At 54.2% G+C, this 22,738-nt stretch overlaps 5 protein-coding genes across 5 annotated transcripts in view; 3 read left to right on the top strand and 2 right to left on the bottom strand.

Moving 5' to 3' along the window:
• Window positions 1-960, bottom strand: part of MONBRDRAFT_32153 (uncharacterized protein) — a gene marked incomplete at its 5' end in the record, with an annotated part of 1,881 nt that extends 921 nt beyond the window's left edge. The window contains 3 exons of the mRNA XM_001745142.1: window positions 86-274; window positions 399-491; window positions 619-960. Of these exons, the coding sequence (XP_001745194.1) occupies window positions 86-274; window positions 399-491; window positions 619-960 (624 nt within the window). The remainder of the gene's footprint in view (window positions 1-85; window positions 275-398; window positions 492-618) is intronic.
• A 4,668-nt stretch (window positions 961-5,628) lies between these two features.
• MONBRDRAFT_36820 (uncharacterized protein) lies at window positions 5,629-13,399 on the top strand (the record flags this gene model as incomplete). Its single annotated transcript, XM_001745302.1, has 12 exons — window positions 5,629-5,701; window positions 5,900-6,064; window positions 6,414-6,470; window positions 7,366-7,568; window positions 7,676-7,800; window positions 7,852-8,190; window positions 8,401-8,555; window positions 10,134-10,259; window positions 10,374-10,450; window positions 10,559-10,721; window positions 10,809-12,485; window positions 13,262-13,399. The coding sequence occupies exons 1-12, from the start codon at window positions 5,642-5,644 to the stop codon at window positions 13,397-13,399; spliced, it is 3,285 nt and encodes a 1,094-aa protein (XP_001745354.1). The 5' UTR covers window positions 5,629-5,641.
• Window positions 13,400-14,279: 880 nt separating this feature from the next.
• On the bottom strand, window positions 14,280-18,149 carry MONBRDRAFT_32151 (uncharacterized protein; the record flags this gene model as incomplete). The annotated part of the gene is made up of 16 exons (XM_001745141.1): window positions 18,015-18,149; window positions 17,786-17,912; window positions 17,509-17,620; window positions 17,392-17,441; window positions 17,149-17,228; window positions 16,978-17,071; window positions 16,687-16,862; window positions 16,475-16,574; window positions 16,256-16,335; window positions 16,130-16,175; window positions 15,976-16,020; window positions 15,304-15,399; window positions 15,021-15,121; window positions 14,677-14,741; window positions 14,507-14,613; window positions 14,280-14,372 (listed from the first exon to the last, which is right to left on the bottom strand). The coding sequence occupies exons 1-16, from the start codon at window positions 18,140-18,142 to the stop codon at window positions 14,280-14,282; spliced, it is 1,500 nt and encodes a 499-aa protein (XP_001745193.1). The 5' UTR covers window positions 18,143-18,149.
• A 1,733-nt stretch (window positions 18,150-19,882) lies between these two features.
• Window positions 19,883-20,041, top strand: MONBRDRAFT_3061 (uncharacterized protein; the record flags this gene model as incomplete). Its single annotated transcript, XM_001745301.1, has 1 exon — window positions 19,883-20,041. A coding segment is annotated over one exon (159 nt), but the record flags the coding sequence as incomplete, so codon positions are not given.
• A 1,480-nt stretch (window positions 20,042-21,521) lies between these two features.
• MONBRDRAFT_16837 (uncharacterized protein) lies at window positions 21,522-22,247 on the top strand (the record flags this gene model as incomplete). Its single annotated transcript, XM_001745300.1, has 3 exons — window positions 21,522-21,602; window positions 21,719-21,787; window positions 21,960-22,247. Coding segments are annotated over 3 exons (438 nt in total), but the record flags the coding sequence as incomplete, so codon positions are not given.
• Window positions 22,248-22,738: the final 491 nt, after the last annotated feature.

Genomic DNA, 22,738 nt, shown 5'->3' with positions numbered 1-22,738 from the left:
GGGGGGGGGGGGGCTCACAAGACAGAGCTATGGAGAGCGATACAACCGGAATTCTCTGTGGATTCTGGTTGTGAGCCCGACAAACCTTGTAGAGCAGGGCATCTGCCAAATCATTGAGACCGATTTGTGGGTGTAGAGAAGGTCCGTCGCGTGAGCGACGTGCTGCCACCGAGTACTCGCCCCCATGGCCCACTTTGAGCGTGGTTTCGTAGTGTGCCTTGGTCTTGGTCGCCTTGGCGGGCACTTCGATGCGCCAGGGTTCCATTACCCGTACCTATGGAGACATCAGAGCCAGGAGTATGACAGTTTAGATCCCATGCTGCTGCCCATGGAGCTGGGCTGCTTAGCCTTTGAGCCAACAGTACTTGCAACATGTCTCGGTGACACATTGCACCCACCTTCATCGTTGGGAGAAAGGCCTCGAGGAACCGGCTCACAAAGTCCAAGTCGAGCTGCTCAAGCTCAGTGGGCTGGCGCTCATCTATGATTGGCTGTTGTCGGCGTCATCCATCAGAGTGAGAGTTGATGAGGAGAAGGTGACTGGCCGTCGAGCAGCCCCAGGAGAGCCCCAGAATGGCGTGAACTACATGATGCTCTGTGACCTGACCAAGAACTGACCTGCAGGTAGATGATTGACCGTCTTGGCGTTGGACAGTAGCTGCGCAAGAGTTTTGGACGATCTTGACAAAATTCCTGCAAGGATTGGCCCTCCTCCCCATATGTGCGAAATGGTGCGTGGGAGTTGAGACGGTCGGTATCCTGTGCTTGGATGGTGGCGCAAAGTCGATGTGGCAGCACCTCCTCTACAGAGTTGCAGTGGCGCAGCCGGCGACCCAATGGATTGGCACTGGTGGTCGACGGCAGAGAGGAGTTGGACGAGGATGAAGACGCCTGGCGCCCTCGAAGGAGGCGCCGTGCCCGCTTGGCCGGAGGGGGCGACCGGCTCGCCGCTGTGCTCATGCCTTATTATTGGCGCAAGCAGGAATGGCTCCCAACGACAAGACGACGGAGCTTTGCAATGTCTGACACTTGAGGTGCAGAGCGGTTACGGGGCTGTGCAGCGGTTGCTTGACACGGCCCAAAAACAGGGGCACGACCATCAACAAGCAGACTGCTTCGCAATTCTTGCTGGCCCGCTCGCGCCTCGGGCTGGAGGCGATGGTGACAATAGTGAAGGTCCCCCCCCCCGACCCGAGCTGGAAGCAGCACCAACGGTCGATGTTGATATCGCCAAAAGACCCTCAGGGGCATGAGCAAGCTTTCATGAACGACCACGAAGCAGGCGACGAGAAAAGTTGAAAACGCATGTTGCATTTGTGTGTGTGGTTGAGTTCTTCTGACATATTGGGGGGCATTGGGAATTGTCAGCACCGATGATCAGGTTGTTGTAGCAAGCTTTTTACTTATTGCTGAGTCGTTAGAGCTGTTCGTCTTAGTTTTTCACGCAAGTATCCAAGTTGTTGTTGTTGTTGCCTGTAAAATCTGACAATTGCTTTGTTGTCAAGATCACGATTGGGCAGTTTTTTGATTTTTTATTTTTTTTGGTCTTTTGAGCATGGCAGGAGGTGGGTGGCTCACGGCCGTGGTGGCGGTCTAGGGATGGGAGCAGCAGGGTGAATGGTTTGAGGGTGTTGGGAGTTTGGAATTGGTATGGTCATGTGGAGAAGGCGGAGAGGGGGTGGAAACACATGGCATGCCGGATGGTATCAAAAGGACACTGAGTTCTTTGCCTACCTTTCTCATGTCTCATGCATCGGATTTGTTTTGCTCGACTCGAATGGGTTTTGACAGGTATGCGGGAGCTGGGATTACATCGCCGAGCCAATTGCCATTGAGGAGAAACTCAAGCCCACAGCCCGTCCCACGGCTGATCTGGCCAGGGCTCGACGAGGGTCATGGCCATCCACCTGCCAGATACGAATGGCTTTGAAACCAAACTCGACGCCTTGGCAGCCCAGTTGCAGCGTACGTTGTCACCGAAACAAGCTTGAATTTGGCCGAGAAATAAACGTGATAGCTGCTGCGGCAAACTCACGCGCCATCACCATGCTTAAACGCGTGTGCAGCTTTTGCTTCCGAAAGCCATGTCACGCGACGAGCGGCGAACGTAAACACCTACGGCGAGGTAGACACGATGGCACATTCCTTTTTTGCTCTCATGACCCCTACGTCCTCACCCTTGTCATCTCGCTGCGGCTCATTCGACTTTGAACTTGAACCAACAAATGCAGGGTGATGATGGCGTCGCCGAAGCAGCCTGGGCTCGCGCCGTGGCCAGAGATATCCCCCCGACGCCCACCATCCAAGCATTGGACAGCTGCGTTGTCACTCGGTGCGGCGAGCTGCATGGGGCTCACAACTTGTACTTGTGTTTGTTTGTTTTTTTTGTTGTACATTGCTCTGTTTATTTTGTGTTTCGTGCGTACCTACTCCGAGGCATGGTTTCGGGCTCTAAGAGCATCCTATGTTGTAAACAGGGTATCGGTAGGCTTGACTATGCCAGCCGCGCCGCGGCGTCAGGCCAGCGGCGACTCAGACGCCGAGGGCTCACGCTCCTCCAGTCGGCAGCCCTCGGCTAGAAGCGTTGACCCTGCTGCCCAGACCAACGAACACGTGCGCGGGGCTCATTTTGTAGAGGTCGGTCTAGCATGCCACTTCGCTACCATCTGTCGGTACGATGGCTCCGCCGTCATTGCGCCCTGACCAGCCAACGTACAAACCGGGGCCTTGCTTGTAGACTGTGGAGATATCGAGTGTGGCGCATGTTTTGGCCGCCGGACAGCTTCCCCACCACGTCCCGCTCAGAACGGTCATTGACAAGGGCTTCCAGCTGGGTATGAGCGAGATGGCCTGCCTCCAGCTGTCATGCCATGCAAGCACTTGAACTGACCATTGTGGTGTGCACTTGTAGGTCGTGTGGTCTCTGCCGCGCAGGGCCGATGGATCATGGACTCTTCACTTGAAGACATGGTTCTTGCTGCCTTTTGGTGGGCCTTGCTGCGTCGCTGGCCGCGCGGGCGAGACCACTCCAGCTCCCTTGTAAGCCTTGATCTCAACACAAGCCTCTGAGCGTGCTCCTTGTTTTGCCACGAATGCACCCTGACCTCTTGCTTGGCCTTGTAGGACAAGTTGTACTCTGCGTGGGCACAAGGCTATCAGCATCTGTGGCGAGCCATTCATCATGACGTAACATCGGCTCCCAAGGTGAGTGCATGCCCCTGCACAGGTCCCTTCCTGTTCCCTCCTCGGTCATAAGAAGGGCCACGTCTGAGTTTGACGACACAGTTCAGGGCCTCACTGCCCTCTTTTCCCGCTCCGTTTGGCGATCTTCTTTGGCTTGTATTACCCGATTGCCACCTGCCAATCCTTCAGCATCTCCAACGAGGCCTCATTGCTGACCAGCGTGCCTTTCTGACAACATTGCCTACTGCTTTTGTACGAGCTGTTTATTGGTACGTGTTCTCGTCATTCACACGAAAGTTTCGCTTCCTCGTTTTGACCTGGCCACCCACCCCCCGCACGTGTACTGAATGGTCGCCTCATTTCAGCTGTCGTTTATTGCGATAGTGCGTTTGCGACTTGCTTCCCAGGCTCAGCTGGTGAGTTCAATGAGGCCTTCAAGCGCGACCTTACGTGTCAGTTGACCCAAAAATTGACGGGCATCTATCCTTCGCCCACGGCCTGGCGCAACTGCCACCTCGATGACCTGGAGCCGCCAGCTTTGCTTGCGGTCGGTGGCCGTCGACGCTTGATCCCAGTAGCTGCCAACCATCACTTGCTCTCGCTTGCAAAAAACTTTTTGCCCCTGCCGTTGTCGTTCTGGCTCCAAGGCTAGACCAACCTGTGCTTTCCCGAGCAAACTCACACAAACGCCATCGCTTTGTCCTGCAAATGGTCCACTTGTCTCATAGCTGCGTCGAGAGCGTCCGCCGACATCCGATCCCGTTGCCAACCTTGTGCCGGCCAGCCGGGACAGCAAACCAACCGACTGCCTTGCTTTGCGAGCATGTTCGCCCCTTTTGCAGCACGGCAGTCAACTGGCAACAGCCGCTCCCGTCGGTGGTCGTGACCTATTGGCCCCTTACAAAACCCCTGCTCTGTATCGCCACACCCTTCATCCGACGCCTCGATGACGGTCTCACCGGTCAAGGACTTTAAGTAGCCTGATGCTGAACGCCCATACTTGTAATTTAACCCCGACACCGAACCTCAAGCCAACACTTCATATTCCCATTTACGCACCATGTCATTTGGTGCTGTGCAACTGGTTGCCGTTCTCCTCTTTTTTTTTTATGTTTTCTTTCTCAACTCTTTCAATCCTCTCTCTCTCTCTCTCTCTCTCTCTCTCTCTCTCTCTCTCTCTCTCTCTCTCTCTCTCTCTCTCTCTCTCTCTCTCTCTCTCTCTCTCATCAAACTTCAACTCTCTCTCTCTCTCTCTCTCTCTCTCTCTCACATCATGAACGGATTTGGTGGCGGCGGGTTTGGCAACGGTGCCGCCGCGGGGGGCGGCTTTGGCATGGGTGCGGGTGGTTTTGGTGGTGGCGGGTTTGGTGGTGAACTTGGCCGCGAAGTCAACGTGCCTGTCAGTATGATGGGTCACATCATTGGCAAGGTGCGCGGTTGATCCAGTCTGAGAGCGCTCAAGGGCCTCGTCGTCTCTCGCTCCAGCTCGTCTGTGGCATGCCATACACATGACTGTACTCTGTTGTAGGGCGGCGCCACTCGCAAGGCGCTTGAGGCCAAATATGGCTGCAAAATTGTCACCCCACCCAAGCAGGAGCAGCAAGGACCCGTTGCAATTGTGACCATCACAGGTGCGCGGGCGTCGCTGGCGTAGGCTGGCTGAGCCTCGAACACCGCTTGGTCCCGACTCGAGCCGTGATCCATGACCGTTTGCTGCACCTTCTTCGTTCAGGTGGTGACGCTGGTGGCGCTGCTGAAGAGATTGCCTCCATCATGTCAAACGTCAGCACTCGGATGGGTAGGTTGGCCCAGACCCTTGGCTTCGTGTTTCGTTGTGAACAGGAAAATCAAGCCTCCCCCCAAAGGTATGCGCATGATGTTGGATGTTGTTTTGACGCCGCTTGCTTGCACAACGTGCCCTCCTGTAGAACAAGGTCAAGGGCTTCAGGGAGATCGCCGTGGTCTTGCCTTCATGTTTCGAGTGGGCGACAAGCAAGAACTTCAGCTACTCATGGAAAAGCGCCCTGGGTCAGGCCATCATCACCAAGAGTGACCCACCCGATGCATTAACTGGCTCGCTTTTGCGCCCATGGTGTGCCTCTTGATCTTTGAAGCTCTACCCTCTCCCATACGCTCATTCTTGCTTTTGGATTGGGCCACAACACGTGTACAGTGTGAACCGATGGAGTGTGCCTCAAGGCCATCTGGGGGCCCCGGGAGATGATGCGGACGACACAAAGGAAGGCATGCGCCGCATTCTACTTGCAAGTTGTGGTGGCGGCAATCCAGCGCCACCACTGCATGAGCTTCACTTCTTCAACCCAATTCGTCTCAGCAAGTTAGTATGCCATGAGATGAGTTGCACGCCAATGTGTGCACTCCCTGGGCTGTCGCATGGGCCTCAAATTTGTATTTCGTGTCATGTCTTTGTGCCATGCCTTGCAGCAAAGTTTTGCACATGATTGCTGTCGACCCTCGCTGGGGCAATTGGTACCCTATTCCCACCGATCCGCAACTCGTACGTACCACACTAGGCCCTCGTCCCTGGTTTCACTGACCACACTGCGCAAAAATGATGGCCGTGAACTCACGCTTGTGCTCTCGCTTGTGTCGGCGCTTGTTGCTGCTGCTGCTGTTCTTGTTGTTTGTTTGCTTGCTTTGATGTTTGTCTGTTTGTTCTTCTTTCTCCTGTCAACTCTGTGTCCCATCCCCACAGGTGGACTTTAGTGCCAACGTTTGCACAATCAACGGCGCTAACTACCAAGCTTCACAGGGACATGCATGGGTGGATGCGGGTCAGCTCATGGCTGCTGGTTCAAATGTCGAGGACCGTGATGTGGCCACATGGTTTCAGCACAACAAAGACGGCATGTTGCGTGAGGTATGCCCAGCATGCTCAAGCGCATCTTAACCTTGACGAACCTTTTGTTGATTGCTGAGGGAGATGCACGTTGCCACAGATTCTCGAAACCTTTAAGCAAGCAGGGCAGGAGCCCAAGTTGAGCACGTATGTGGGCAAATCTTAAAGTTAAAGGGCCCTTTTTTTGGCTCTGAATGCTCTCCCCTGCTTGCACTTATTTCCCCTCCAAACTTGGTGTGATATCTTAGGGGGGCCAAGGCTGTGGATCCCAGTTGGGTTGGCACGCCCAAGGGGCAGCAGGTACGTCTCGCCAGCCTTGTTGAACCCGCTGCTCATGCCGTAGCTCATGCCCTTGCCCCTGCCCTGACAGGTGTTGCACAATCTTAAATTTGTTACCGACTTTCTGGCCCAGACGGACGCCGATACGGTAAGTTTTTGAACTCCAGCGCCCTGTCCAGTCACGTCTGTTGGTGACGCAGATGGCTGGACTCACGCAGGACCTTTGATCTTGTCGACGCATTTTTTTCTAGTTTTCCAAGGTGGCTGGTGCGTGCTTTGACCCTTCGGCATTAGCTGATGTGTTTAGTCGATGGGAAGCCAACTCAGGCCCCGCCCTACCAATCCCGACCAGCACCATGTAAACGTTGTGCATCTACTTCGCGTGTGCAACCTTGTTGAATGTCACCTTGGATGCGTGCTCTTCCTACTCGAGGGACCCTACACTCACTGAATACCTCTTCACCGTCTTTTGTACATTTCGAATCTCTCTGTATCCCAAATTCATTCCCAATGGCCCATACGCTTCCGCACCACCCTTTCCTCCTTCATGATGCTCAGCCCGCTTGCTGTCACCACGACTATTGTTGTTCAAACGTTCGCCCCAGCCCCAACCCCCTTCTACCATCATCAAGTGGAACGGCCACCCCTGGTCTTTCAAGTGACATGCCATGAATTCACCCTCACACAGACACAGACACAGACACAGACACACACACACACACACACACACACACACACACAAAGGTGACAATAAATTTTTTGACCGTTTTTTTTTTTTTTTGATTCTTTTGATGAGACAGGCCTTCAACTGGCGACAAGAGGAGGCAAGACCACAGCGCCTCAGCCTCAGTGTGCACGAATTGCATTTGGTTGGCTTAGCAGCATAGGTCATGGCTGCGCCGGCTCTTGCTGAGGTTCAGTCGCAAGCGAGAGTGCATCGGCAGTTTGCAGCCTTGCCAGAACCGGTGCAACGAGCAACGGCGACATGGGTGCCCAGCGCAAGACCCAGTCGTGCCTCAGACGGCGTGCTTGCCCTCTCGCAGCGGCTAAGCATTGCACTGAGACAGCAGCGACCTGCCAAGCGGCAAGTGTGTGCTACTGCCTATCGCCATTTCCTTGATCCCGATCATGCCCACGCATGGGAGCAGCATTTGCAGCGCTTTGGTCTCAAACCACACGACACCAATGATGACGCCGTGGTGGCTGCAGCCCAGTATCAGATCCTTGAACTTCTGTTGGCACACAGGTTGGTTATTGGAAACCCAATCCCGCCCTGCTATTTTATTTTATTTTTCAAACACACTCCCTCCTTCCCTCCACCTACTCAACCCTTGAAGCATGCTCTTTCCTCAGCAAGCTCACTTCTCTCCCCCCTGTTTGCTCGCAAAAAACTACCTTTGGCCCTGCACCATCTCCTAGCCTGGCCTCCAACATGACGTCCCTGGCAGAGGCGTTGCCCGCTGCTGAGCGGTGGTGTGGTGAGATCCCGTGACTTTTGCACTCATCTTCAATCATCCCTTCATCATCAGACTCAAAAGTGTCCAAACTGAACTGTTCCACACTCACACGACAACTTGTCTTGTGTTCGACCCCTTGCACGGGCATGATCGTGAATGCTGCTGCAGCGATGCGTGAGGTATCCGCGACCACCAAAATGGCAGCGATCGCCTTACTTGTGCGCCTGCAACGGCCACAGGGCACGATTCGCCGACGTCTGGGCTTGCCTGCCCCGATCCATGCCGACCCGTGGCAAAATAAAACAGCCGCGCTTCCATCTCTGCTCAACAACGCAACTCGATTACAACATGCTCTCGTCGACAATACCTTGGCCCCGCCAATTGTCGAGCGCAACGCTCTGTTGACAACACGTGAGTCGCCGCAGTCGGGCTGATTGTTCTTTTTGCCATTTCTGGATACTTACTTGGATCGTGACTCATGATTGTGCTTTTGTATAGAGCCACTGCAATCACATGGCCCTTCTGGGTATCGTGAAGTCACTGAAATATTGCGAATGTTTGAAGAAAAACCAAACATCGTTGTGGGCTACGGCTTGGCTCAGGCTTCACATTCGTCCTCAGACAAGTTACACCACGAACCACTGGGCGCCGTCACGGCCATCTCAACCTGTCAGCCTGTCGAGATCAACTCAACAAGCACTTGCTCCCGAGTCTCACTGCCAATTTCCTCCAAGCCTCAACCCAACCTGGGCTTTGCTAGCGAGGCCGGACCAGCCGTAAGTGAAGCCATGCAAGCCATGACATGGCTCCAAGATCAGCTTGCGCTGCGTGGGGCCTCAAAGCACCTGTTGCCCCAAGCTTTGACACCAAATGAGGTTCGTTTTGACGCGCTATACTGCGACGCAGTGTCGTCGATACTACAAACCTTGAGCTTGGTCTCCCACACGCATGAGCAAACCCGCACCCCCCACAACTCATCATGAAAAATCATGGCCGGGATTACTGGCACTGAACCACTCAACTCGAAGGTGTGCCGACACGCGGTATTGCTGTTCACTGGCGCCGCAAACGAAGCCATGGCCTTGGCTGGCCACCCTCGCCTGCCAGAACACTCTGTTGGTGCCACGCGTGCCATGCTCCAAAAGTTTGCTGAGGCTGGTCGCGTCTGGCAAGCCCTGCAGGTGCGCGCGTGCTTTTGCGCATACAAACTTGCCGTCCACTCAAGGATGGATCTGAACGAACACTTGCTCGTGCTTTTACTTGACTTAGGAATTTGTCGATGACGCGCGCAATGGCACTAGCCGCCGTCGCCTCCAGTGCAGTGTCCAAGTCTACCTACAAGCCTGCATGACAACTGTACGCCTGCATAGCTGTGCCATTGTATGGACAAGGATGCTGACTCGAACGTCGTTCTTCATACGCTGTGCTTGCTCCGCTTGGGCCACCCCTCTACTTTTTTTTTTCTTTTCTTTTTCTTTTTTTTTTTTTTTTTTTTTTTTTTTCTGCATTGCGATATTGCAATGCTCTAGGTGGCTAGTGCAGCCGCAGTCTCCACTTTGCTTCGCCTATGGCACACACTTGCTCCTATGGCTCGCCAACAGCGCCAGCTCTTTCGCATCTTGCAACAGGTATCTTCAATGTGTCTGCATACGCACTCAATACGGAAGATGCAACACCGAGCATTCACACCTAAGATTTGCACGAACTCTCATGATGACGGGCCCTTGTGCTTGATGCGTGAAGATCGAGGCTCAACCGTTGTCCCAAGTCATGGGGACGCTGTTTCAATCTGCACGTGGTCTACAAGAATCAACAACCCCGGTAGTGGCTGCGATGCTCCAGGTTGGTACAGGTTGTGACTGTTCTGGTGCACGATCGGCCTCCATGCAACTTTGGCGTGTCTCTCTGGCTCTCTGGCTCTCTGGCTCTCTGGCTCTCTGGCTCTCTGGCTCTCTGGCTCTCTGGCTCTCTGTGAATACAAATACCATTCTTGGCCCTCACACGCACATCGCTCTGGCCTTTGTTGCTAGAAATCGCTCAATCCTTTCCTTGAGCTGTGCGGAGATTTTGCATTTGTCGGACGCTACAACATTGAACTCGAGCACCTGGGTCTAGAGTTGGACCCCCGCCATGCCCATGTCACGGATCCAAGGTTTTGGCAACAAGGCTTCAAATTACGTCCGGAAGCACCGCAATGGCCCGTCTCAGAGGTGTGGCCTGACCTTTTTTCATATTGAGGGAGCATGAAAATTCGTGCCTAAGCACGATTGTGATTGCCGCCTTGACTCAGTATCGTTCGTTGCCTTTTGTTTTTGCTTTTATTGCTTTTCTTCTTCTTCTTCTTCCTTTATCAGGTGCTGCAGTTAAGCCTGGCTGCCGGCAAGGGCATGCAGCTGCTCAAACAGTGTCTCAAGGGTTCGCGCCTCTTTGTCACCATGGAAGCCCTTCGACCTGCTACCACCCTGACCCGTACCACCCAGGTTTGCCGCGCCCTATCCAGCCTGTCGCGCAACATCCTGCATATGAACTGGATCTGAACTTGCGCATGGGCACAAGCTTACAACGAATGTATTTCGACCTGCATGGACTGGCAGGGGATCGAGGAGCGTATGGTGGCGGTCGAGCAGTACGTCACGGGCGTACGCCAGCACATGGAACGTGAAGAGACGAGGTAACGTTGAGCCATTGGAACAGAAGGCTCCAAACTGCAGACCAGTACGCAACGTCGTGCTCATGTGTTCACGGGCATCACATGGGCCTATGCTGTGTTTGTGTGCAGGCAGCAACTGATTCAAAATCAAAAAGAGCAGCAAGCCCTGCAAGACCATCTGGCGCGAGTGCGAACCGCGCAGGAAAACTTGCGTGTTCGCATGGGCTATCAAGAGGCCGCACTCGAGAGGGCGCGTTCTCGCCGCCAAGCCGCTCGGCAGGTTGCACTCGAGGTAAGACAAGCTGCATGCACTAACCATCCCAGTGTCATCCGGGCCACAGCACCTTCACCTTTTTATGTCTCCTGAACACTCCTACAGGGTGAGCAAATGGCCGAAGCAGCGCGGCAGGAGCGGGAGGCTGAGCGTGAAGCAGAACTGGACCGCGAACTTCGGGAGCAACAAGCCCAGCAGCTACGTCTGGCAGAAGCTGAGACTGAGTTGCGACGTGAATATGCGGAGCGTGCACATAAATTGGATGAGCAGACCCGCCGCATAGCCTGGTCAACGGAGCGTGCCAAGCACCGTGAACGACTTCATCAACTGCTGACCACAGAAGCAGCTGAGAACCGTGCCAAATTGTTGGCCCATACACCATCTGCCATCACAACCATTGATGATGAGCGATTGGTGTCAGCGCCAGCTGATATGGCTGCCAGTGTCGCTGATGAGCCGAAAGCTGAAGACTTACCCTCGACTTTTATCGAGTCAACGACACCCGAACCGCTGGCTTCTTCAAGCCCAAATGAGCTTGTTTCGGCGCTAGAGACATCGGCAATGGGTGGCAAGGACGTGCTCGACGTATCAAATGGGGACAAATCAATAGTGGCGGCTGGTATGGCAAGTGACCATGATGACATCATTGCTCGAGCCAAAGCGCGAGCAACCCGACGCGCCGCTGCTCCGTACGCTCGTGATAACACAGATCTAGCCAGTCTTCGAGAACGACTCGAGCGTGTACGGCGGCGACAGGAAAACGAAGGTCAGCGCATGCAGGACCTGCTTCAACCTGCGCACACAGACGTCCACGGACTTCCACAAGCTGCATCTACTCACGACACCGAAGATGAAAGTGATCAACACCTTGCTGAGGTTGATGAGACAGACTTGGCTGAGCCGGCGGCTGCTGCTGCAGCGGCGACGGCGGCGAAACAGCCTCGTCAGCGGCCCACATGGGCTCCGGTCCCAGGTGTTGTGGACAATTTGGCACGCCTTCCTGTGGAAAGTGATGCTGGTGGCTCCAGCCATGTGAGACGTAGCAGCTCACTGACCGGAGCTCTTGCCCAAGATCAGAACTCTGCGAGTCAACCATCGGACGCTGTGGCCGGCGTTGTTTGCGATGTTTGGGAGCTGCAACACAATTGCCGTGCTACCCGTGCGCACCACGATGATCTCGTAATTGCCGCGCGCAAGAGTGCGGCCAGCTACGCTCGCACCGTGCCACTGGGACCTGAAGATGAAAGATCCAACGTTGCGCAAGAGGATATGGTTACCGCAGCTGAAACCCCGCTCAGCCAAAGTCCATCGCCCACAGCAGGTGGTCCGTCCGACCGAGCCGCGAATACACACGCTGTGACCAATCACCACTCACTTCAGGCCCTGGGGCAGCGGATGCAGCAACCTCCGTCTCGGTTGGCTACGGGTGCAGGTTCCATCCTCCGTTCGCCCGATGACGCTGCATCCGCAAGCGCGCGCACACCTGATTCAGCCCCGGTGCCGCTGGAAGAGGCCTTCAATCTTGCCGTCCTGGGACCGCTGCGCGCTCAATGCCAGATCGTTCAAGCCGCCATCATGGCGTACTTGCGTGACGATCTGGGCCTGGCTGCACACATGGAAGCCTTACACCGGATGGTTCTCCATGGTGATGGTGATTTTTCGCACGCCTTTGGCTTGGCCCTGAATCAAGCTCCGAGCCCCGCCACGCCGCGCGCGCCCGTGGAAGCGGTGCCCATGACAACAGTTCTTGCTTTTTCGCGTTCCAAATCCACTGCCACTGCGGTATGTCCGTACTTGTTGCTATGTCATTCACGGCCCGAGCGCTGGAACGCGACCCGTGCGTTTCGGCTCATGGCATGTTTGTGCCCTCACTGCACATCTTAGGCCTCTCTACCCATGATGCATCACGTGACGCTTTGTGAGGCAAGGCTTTCACCCAAAGCTGTTCATCTCGGCTTGACCTATGATGCGCCTTGGCCACTCTCGGTAGCCTGGAACGGTGGTTTCATGACCAGTGTGAATCGCGTACGTAAACAGGATCTGGAGCTTATCATGGCTCATTGCACCAACCCAAGTTGACACGCAATTCCCCATGTGGTGTGCATCGGTGCGTAGGTATCAGCCTTGCTCTTACAGCTGCGAAGGGTTCTCTTGCGTTTGGATGCCGTTTGGCTGGCCAGCAAGGTATGTGATTCACCACGAGAGTTATCTTTCTCTCAAATCTCTCAAATTTCTCGAATCTCTCTTGAATCTCTTTGAATCTCTTGAATCTCTCGAATTTCTCAAATCTCTCTCGCTCACTCTTATTTGGGCTACGGACTTACGCTCGCCTTTGATGGTGCTGGCTCGCTTCCAGTTTGCGGGTCGGCAAGCGCCACGACATGCCGAGCAACGTTGGCGACGAGTGGAACTATTTCGCAGTGGCATGCATCATTTTGTTTCGGTCATGTTCAATTACTTTACGCAGCAGGTTTGTAGCAACCGCGATGCCACCGAAACAGCCCCCGACCGAGATGGTGCTGCCCTCAATTCTTGACAATTGGGTGTCATTGATTTAGGTGCTGGCGGCAGCATGGCAGGAGTATGTGCAGCAAGTGGAGCGTGCCAAGTCACTGGACGAGCTTTGTCAACACACCGCAGGCTTTGCCAAGCTATTGCTGCGGCGGTTCGTTGGCGGTAGAAACAGCCTTTCTTGAGCGCAAAGAAAACACGGAACTCACACCTTTTCTCGTGTCCTGGGATATACAACTGTGACGCTTGCTCCCTTAGGACTCTGTTGCATCGCAAGGCGGAGCAGGTGATGAACATCTTGCAAGAAATGCTGCATCACGTGGAGGGGTTTTGCCATGAGGTGTGTCGCTCTTTGCACCAGAGGCCAAGTCTATCAAATAGAAGGACTGCTTGTGCTTACAGTTCGCACAACAAATTTTCTTCCTCTGACAGCTGGCTGAGAATCCAACCGTGTGGGTGGATGCCGAGGGCTTGGCTGCCTTGCGACAGCGCCATGATGCCTTTGCCACCTGTGCCCGCTTTCTTTTCAAAGGTATAAATGTTTCGGAGTCGAATGCAGCCTGTCATCCATCTGCTTTGCTCAACCGCTTTGCATGTCGTCATATTGGTGTTAGTGGCCACCAAATTGGAAGCGGGTGGATATCGCGGCGACCTTGGTAGTTTGCTATTGTTGCTCAACTACAATGGTCGCTTTGAGTCGTACTTCTCGCCGACGCGCCTGGTGTAAGCAAATAGTCAAAGTTCCACTCTTAAATATTCGATCCGTGTTGGGGGTAGACAGAAAGACTCATTCCACCTCTCTGTATTTTTTTTTTCTTGCTTGGTGTTGTTTTCTCCTAGCACAAGTGATGGCTAAACGAGACTTAATGACGGGCTGGGCCCGCAAAATTGATGCTTTTGTTTGGTTGGCTGTTTGGTTGTGCTCGATTGTCCGAGGCAGTGGCTGTTTATGGTAGAGCCACCAACCATTTGATTTCGCTTCGCTTTGCTAAAGATTGAGCACATGCGCCGGCACAGCCGGTCGTCCCATTTTGCCTTTGCTCGACTGTGTTCATCCAGTGCACACTAGCTAGAATACTCGATATCGGAAAACTCTGTGAAAGTCCATTGCTGTTTGGCAGACTTGCTGCAGCTCACCAGGCCGACCTCTGAGTTTGACTACGTCATCCAAAGTGACAGGTAATGAAGAAGATACCGGGATATGAGGAAGTTGCGCAACGTAAACGCATTTTGTTATGCAAGCAAGTATCCAATGAAAATTGAAACGCGAGGACTGAGCGGCAAACACCTACTGTGCCATTGTTCGCAATCATGCCAATGCAGCGGTTTGTAGCTGGATGATATACTTGACCCGTTTGCAAATGTTTCCACTCGAGCCAGCCCAAATCTAGAGCAAAGCCTGTTCAGAAGTGGCGCAAGTACTACAAAGATGGGCTTGGCTTGAGCAACAGTTGCTACGTACGCCCGTTCTCGTTGCAGTTGTCAAGCACAATCTTCGTGGCCGTGCTGCTCTCTGGAACCAAGCAGCTGCGGCAAACACACAGAGTTGAGCCCAGTTCTGGGGTGGAATTTGTTATGAGCTGTTTCAAATTAGTACAAGAGTGGTCTCCTACCGATCTCCATACAGGAGCAACTTGCGCAATTGACGAACGGGTTGGCGCGAAAAAAAGAATTGATTGGCCTCCGTTCTTGGAGGATGCTCACCACAAGCCCTGGAGCACAGGTGCGACCACAGAACCCGCAAACCGTGACATCATGCGGTGCGCCTTCGCCAAATGGAGAATCACCATGAGCATGCACACGCACCGCATCTTGACATCCCGCACGCTGTCATAGTTGGTGGTCGTGAGAACAAGGCACTCGCCACTCGACGGATTCCTGCCGCATGTGGCGATAATCAAAAATGCCTGCATAAGATCGAGTCAACTGCGTCGTGCGATAAGCGAGCTCGTACCGAAGGGCGCCGCGTGCCCAGAGATGATCACGTGTTGGCACAAACATGTCAGGATATGCCTTGTGCAGGAAACTGACGGGACGCATCGGCAGAGAGATGAGAACTTATCGTAAGGCGAGTCGCGACAAGACTCACGGAGGATACGGGTGCGGTGGAAAAGCTCGTACTCTGAAAATGTGCCACAACGCAGTTGCTCGCGGAGTTCAAGACGATCAGATATGTCTCCAGGATCTACATTTGCGTTTGGTACCATGCTAAAAACAAGGGGTGCTGGTGAGGTGATGTGAAACCCCGATCGAGAGATGAGTAAAGGGAGACGCACTCGTAATAGATATCTGCATACTCGTCCATCCACACGCGCGCCACTCGGTTCAGATTGCTACAAGTGGTGATGACAAGAGTACACGTCGCATCAAGGTAACGGGTGAGGCCCTTCTGTGAGTCAAAGCAACTTGGTGCACAAGTTGATGCGCTTGACACGTCCGTGACGAGTAGTAACTAATGCCAATCATGCAGAGCAGTACAAACCGTAAAATTGTCCGGCCAGGGTTGTCATCGGAGAATTTGACCGGATTGCGATCGCGAAACACGTGGCCCACGCGCGAGCATGGAATGTTCTCGATACGCCCACCACACATCCAAGCACGGAAGGACATCTCAAGGTTTTCACCACCCCAGGTATTCTGACCCAGGTCGTAACTGCCGAGCTGAAAAAAATATTCCTGTTGGCTCACAGAAGACGAAAGCGAAGACATGGGTGTATCAGAAAAGGGGTGGTTGGCTGTTGGGGGCGTGGCGCACTCCCACCTTGCGCATGGCAAAGAGACCGCCGGCCATGGTGGGTGATGGAATCTATGGCAAGCAATTGCATGCAGGCGCCAGAGAGAGCAAGAATTGGTGAGAGTCGAAAAGAAGATGGGAATGTGAGAATGCTGGAGAGCCTGATTTATCTCAAACATACCGGAGCCACGCTGGACGGTCGTGCGGCTTGTTGCTGCTCGGTCAGCCTGTGCACGAACCAACGAAACCATAATGAATGCCAAGCGCCCCGTACTGAGAAAGTGAGCAAAGCGGTGACAGGACGTACTCGCTCCATGAAAACTGCATGAACCAGGTAAAGACACCAATTTGGGTTGTGGCGGAAACCGGGACATAGGAGAAGTCATCCTGCATCGCACACGAAAGCAGAGCCGGTGCGGAGTCGACCCGCAACATTTGTAAGCAGGTTCTGGCATGGACCCAGCGTGCAGGCGAGGTGTGCATTGGGCTTGGGTAAAAAAATGGAATTGAGACTGCTGGGCCGAACCGATTTGATGATATCTATGACGGGGCATACGATGGCGTTGGGTTCTTCTCGTAGACGATGCAACATGGGTTGCAACCAGCCGGGATTGACTTCGCAATGACTAAGCGGCGAGGTGAAATTCAGTGAGAGTGCATCTGCCCTTGGCAATAAAGAGGAGGACTGGAAGGACATGGAGTTTGTTGTGCTGTGTCACGAGCTGGCACCTGGTTTACCTGTCAAGAAAGAGGATGACCTCGCCTCGGGCTTGCCGGGCACCGGCAATTTTCGCGCGAATAAGGCCCGAGCGCTCTGGCAGGCGCATCAAGCGAGCCTTGGGAATGGCTGCCACCTGTGCTTCAAAGGACGCGTCGAGCCACTCGCCCGTGGAAGCATCATCAACCAGCAGCACCTAGTATATGGCACAATTCATCAATGGTGTACCAGTCCCGCAACATGTTTCGAACTGCTCCCTCCTGCACCACATCAAAGAGGTGCAAAGCAAAGCGCCATGAGACAGCACGCACTTCGGCAATAAGCGCCGATGGCGAGCGGTTGAGGACGCTATGAACTGTACGAAGAAGAGTAGAGATGGCTTCATTGTGGAAGATGATGATGACACTAGCAAGCTCGAACAGCATGAAACCGTGCGTCAGCGCAAGCCAGATGCAGCGTCATGAGAGCAAGGGCCCTCTCACCTGGTTGTAGGCAGCTCAGATGGTGGGAGATACCATTGAGCCAGGCATTCATCGGGTCGATGGTCACCAAACTCTCGGTCCTAGCGTGGTTGGGTGGATACAAAACAACGAGTGTGAAATTTGAATGAAGGTGTGCACTAGGTGTGGTGGCGATAGAGTGTTGAGAGCGGATGGAACAGGGGCGGATAGGCAACGTATGGCGACGAGTTGAATGGAATCCGTTTGAGACCTGGTGGAACATACCAGTGGGAGGAGATCGCTGATCATTTGATTGAAGGCATTGCGCTGATAGCCTGAGTAGCAAGAATCCGGCTGCATGAGCGCGGGCACAAGGCGCAAGATAGCACGTCAGGCAAATACCTTGTGCTCGAATCTGCTCTTGTTCCGAGGTTAACTTCTTGTTCTTCCACTCGTCGATTATAGCCTTGTGAGCAGCGGCCTGGGGTGCTGCGAAGCGTTCCTCGGCGCGTACCTGCGGTCGTGTCCGCAACGGGAATCGCGGGGGGTGGGAATAAACACAAGCCCAGCAGGATGGCCAGGCATGACATGTCCATGTCTATTGTGGTATGGTTCTTGAAACGTGGGGGACAAGACATCTGATTGGTACGGAGATAAAAGCGGATACACAAAGACGTACGAGCTGGGTCTCCTTGAGGATTCGGGGTGCAGCCGGACCCTCGCTTATGGTGTTAAGGAGCACCAGTAGTGCACAAATAAACAAAGTACCACCAGCAAGTAGCAGCAGACCTACCCCGCTGGGCCCTCTGATGCCACGAGCCAGGTAGTTGTCATTGAGAGCGTATCGATGAGCCCATCAGCGGTGATCGTGGGGGAAGAGGCACGGGCAAAAACGGGCAAGGGCGTACCGACACCTGCGGCTGCTGACCGGCTTGACCGGCTTGTGTTCGTGAAAAACGGGAAGTGGGGGCACTTTGACCTGACCGTAGACGGCACGCTGGCCATAGCTACCATCATGATACGTCCGGGCTGCCATCTTGTCGTCCTGGATCGCCAGCACACCACGCGACACACCTGGGGAGATGGGTCCGGCAACAAGGCGATGATCGTGCAGTGTCCACCAGCAAGGAATCAAGAAGAGTACAATGTCATTATTAGCGTCCAGACGTCCACATGGAAAACACCTCTTCTCAATGTTGACGCTCCACACCAGGATTCGGCCCCTGATGCCGGTGTGCCTGGACCCAACGTCCCGTCCTCTACTCCCAGCTCCGCCGTGCGCCGTGCGAGTTTCCCCGAGAAAAAAACGAAAAAAAAATTCCGTGATGGCAAAAAGAAAAAAGTGTACAAGCGATACAGTGACAAATGTCACACTTTTCTTCATTCCGCTTTGTTTCTTCTGACTGACTTCGTCTTCTTATATTGTCAGACAATCATGTTGTTGTTGACGATGTCATCTATTCTTTTGTTTTTTTTGCTGCTATGCTGTCGCATCAACGTTTTACTCTCTCGAATCTCTCCAATCTCTTCGATGTGTGTGTCTCTCGCTGCTCTCTCTCGCTTCTCCCTCTCTTGTCTCTGTTCTCTCTCTCGCTTCTCTCTCGCTTCTCTTCTCTCTCTCTCTCTCTCTGTTACTTCTCTTGACGCTTGAAAGGACTCCATCATGGTTCGAGTCATCATTCTTTAAAAGAGCAGTGCGGTTGGATACGATCAAACTGCTGACCCGACATCATCCTTCGGCTTGGACGGTGCTGAGCCGAGCGTTGAACGGGTGCTGTCCTGTGCTGTCCTGTGCCAAACAGGGTGCTTGGTATGTGCATGACGTGGTGGTCAGTGAAAATGGCACGGCACACACGCCATTCATGCGCGAGTTGTCACGGAGAGGGGTATGGATGTCGGCCGACTCACGTGTCAGTTCATTTTGCTCATGGCATGCCTCTGCCTGCCGTCGCCCGTGTCTGCCCTCGCCCGTGTCTGCCCTCGCCCCATTGTTACATTGTCTGCTGCCATGCGTCTGCGTTTGGTGGACATGGTGCGTCGACCCAGACTCGTGGTTGGGTGCCGCCCCGCCTCCGCCATGGCCACGGTCGAACTTCGGGTGGCTTTTGCCGAAGTGCCAGCCGCCACACAGGGCGAACCCTCCTGCATGGTCCTGTGTTCGACAGACGCCCAGCTCAGCAACCCCTTACTGGTACGCTTGCATGCTGCTTGCATGCGTGGGGGCCAGGCGCAGACTAAGGACCTGTGCTTGCCCCGCTTTTTCTTTTTTTGGTTGTTTACACCGGTTTCCCTCGTGCAGGAATTGCTGTTGACTGACGCCTACCTGTACGGTGACTTGCAACGTGTTGTGGCCGATGAGGGTGCGTTCCGCCCTCCTTTCCTTGCCTCTCTTCCTGAGCACGCCATGTGTGGGCGATTTACCTTGACTTACTCGTCTTGACTTCCATCTTGCCGGCCTTGCAACCGTGATTTTAGACCACAGTCGCGTCCGCCTGGTCTATGGCTCGGTGCAGGACGCCGCCCGCGCACGCATGTATCTGAACAACAAGGACTATGCAGATGCTTGCTTTGAGGCTCATTTCGCCAAGGTGCGGCAGACTGATGGCGGTGGCTTCTGCCGATGACCTGGCCTGTGGTGGTCCTTTGCTTCTGTGACCAGTTGCCGCGACTTGTGCCATCTTGCTGCCTTGTGTGTTGTTTGCCCTGATATGACCCCCCCTTTTGGACGTGATTGTCCCTACTTCCTCCTCAGGAGCTTGACGCTGGCCGTGGGAGCCATTTAGAAGTACCTGCGCCGACCAAGCAGTTCCTCATTTCTCCGCCGGCCTCGCCGCCCATTGGCTGGGAGCCCAGCCATGAGGAGCCACCGGTCGTCAACCACGCCTTGGTGGACGCGCTTATGTCGCTTGAGCCCAATACACCCCATGTGCTTCACCAGCCCGAAGGCGATGTTCAGCAGCCCATCATTACGCTCACCAACTGCGTCGCGACGGACGCGGCCGAGTCAAGCGAGCCTGCTGCATCTGAGCCAGAGCAGTTGCCTCGTGTGTCGACTGCCGCGCCTCCGAGGCGAACCACGGCCCCTCAAATTGTCATGTGCGTTTTGTCAACCCAAAAAAAAATGAGCTACGCGTCTATCGTTGCGATGTGGCACTTTCCTTGCTTCTCTTGGGTGACTCATGCGGCCTCGCGGTCACTGTCTGTTGTGCAGAGAGCCTGTCGGTGCAGATCGACGCTATGCATCCTTGCAGACGAACACCAGCTCCTCCAATCAGACCAGAGGTCAGTCACCGGTTCACTTATTTTGCTCGGTTTTTGCTGCTCGCGTGTCGGGCCATGGGTGCACCGTGCTTGCATCCCGTTGCCTGATGTCATGCGACGCCCCTGCTCTACAGTCATGCCGCAGACAAGATGCCCGCCGCGCTTGTAACCCGACCTGGTGGTATATGGTCATGCCGCCGCGCGGCTGTGTCGTCTTTGGCTTTCTGTCGTCATGTTCCGTGTTTGCAGGCTGAGTCCTTCCGCTCCCACTGCTTTGGCCGGACGCTCGCCAACGACCTTTCCTTGTTCTTCTGTTTCCTTCGTCTCTATCAATTGATACTCTTCTTCCAATGGTGTAAGCTGACTTTTTTTTTTGGATTTGAGTAGCACGCACTGGTGCCTTGCGCATCAGGCCCGAAGCACAGGCCCCAGACCAGATCGGTGCAGATGAAGGTTGAGCAGAGCAGGTCCCATCGGAACAGGCCATCACAGATGAGGCCCGAGGAAATCAGTGGACCGACGACGGTGTGGGAGCACTTTGCAGCATAGCAAGCAAAAAAAAAAAAAAAGCAAACACGGGGATGCCTGGTGATAAGCGGCGTTGCGCGCATGGGACTAGACTGGTCTCATACTCGTACACCCAGCCAACACCGCCTCGACCACCATGACACGCGTACTTTGATACCACGACAGCGATAGTACGGCGAAAGATCAGACCGTAAAATGCAACAAAATAGACCTTAAATTCACAAGAAATTATGAGAAATCAAGAAGCGACTGAACTGCATTTTTTCCGCGAAAATTCAAGATGCAGACGACGGTCGGCGGTGTGCTGGTCTTGGGCTTGACGGTCCTGTTGTTACCACACGCCGCGCTCCAGGCTAGCGTTGGACCAGCCAACTTATACGATGCCGGCAAGTGGCCGGTATCTCGGTGACCCCTGTCCCCTGCTCACAGGAAGCTCACATCGACTTTGCACTGCATTTCCAAACCCGTGTCACACACACACGACAGGCCTGACGGCTACCACCTGGGACGGAAAGGAGTTTGAGTTCTCCAGCCTGCGCGGCAAGGTAAAGTGACAAAGCACAAACCGCCATGCTACAGCGCATGCGGCAAGCAAGGTATCGTGCCACCAGGCATCGGCTGAGCCTGACCTGCTGATCACACACTGGCAGGTGCTTCTCGTGGTCAACGTGGCTAGCGAGTGTGGCTACACAGACCCCCGTTACGAGGTACTTGCGCTCAGGCCTATTCACCACACGTCCATCAAGGTGTACACTGCCACGATAAAGGCAGTTGTTGCTTCATGCTGTGGTTCTGATCATGGTCGCTGGGCATCAACACACAGGAGTTGTCACACCTTATCCGCATCCTTGGCAAGCGCGGCATCGAGGTCCTAGCCTTCCCGTGCAACCAGGTACACACAAGGTTATCACCCCTTTCCACCCCTTGCTTGTGGTCACATTCCACCACCACGCCGCCAACGCCGTCGCGTCCCGGCTTGTACACTGTAACATGTCTACATGCACGGCGGCGCTACTCGAGCTTACTGCTTCAACGCCTTCTTCGGTGCATGACTGGACGCGCAGTTTGGTGGGCAAGAGCCCGGTACCGCGGAGGAGGTTCGTGACTTTGGGCTCACAAATTACGAGGCAGACTTTGTCTACTTTGACAAAGTCGACGTGCAAGGCGTTCGACAAGCCCCTATCTACAAATGGCTGCTGGACCAGACTGGCGCAACCATCGACTGGAATTTTGGTATGCGTGTTACCCTTTCACCTGCACGCCTGTCCCGACTCTATGCATGCAACACTGTCCGTTTCACCATCCAATGCTCAACATCTGGAACCTGCCCTGCGACGCCCGACACGGCTTAGAAATCTTCATCATCGGCCGCACGGGCGCGGTGCTTCGTCACTTGAAGTCAGGTCTGTGCTCATTCTTATGTCCTGGCCGAACCATCACGACGCACCATTGCTGCACACACAGACGTCGACGGCTCACTCATGCTCACGAATTGTTATTTCACAGCCGAGAAGATCGACATCAACGAAATGGCCAAGATTCTTGGGCACGACGAGCTATGATACCCAACCCGACTTAATTGACACGCTCTTCCAACACCGCCCCATTTGCACATTCTTTCCCAGTCAAACGCCCTTCTTCTCACGCCCTTCTTCTCAGCAACGGGGTACTTCGGGACCGCCATGCCGCCCCGAAGCCACCCAACGAAGCACACCGCCCAAATGGACCGCGTGTCTCTTGCTCCTGCTAACAATAATTTCCAGCATCCAAATGTAAAGCAATTTTTGGCTCGCCAACACACTTTCAGTTATTTTTATTTTTTTTTCTTGGAAACTTGATCTAG

This window comes from Monosiga brevicollis, genomic scaffold, assembly GCF_000002865.3.
Source record: "Monosiga brevicollis MX1 MONBRscaffold_8 genomic scaffold, whole genome shotgun sequence".
NCBI lineage: Eukaryota > Choanoflagellata > Craspedida > Salpingoecidae > Monosiga > Monosiga brevicollis.
This window is presented reverse-complemented; position numbering and strand designations above follow the sequence as displayed.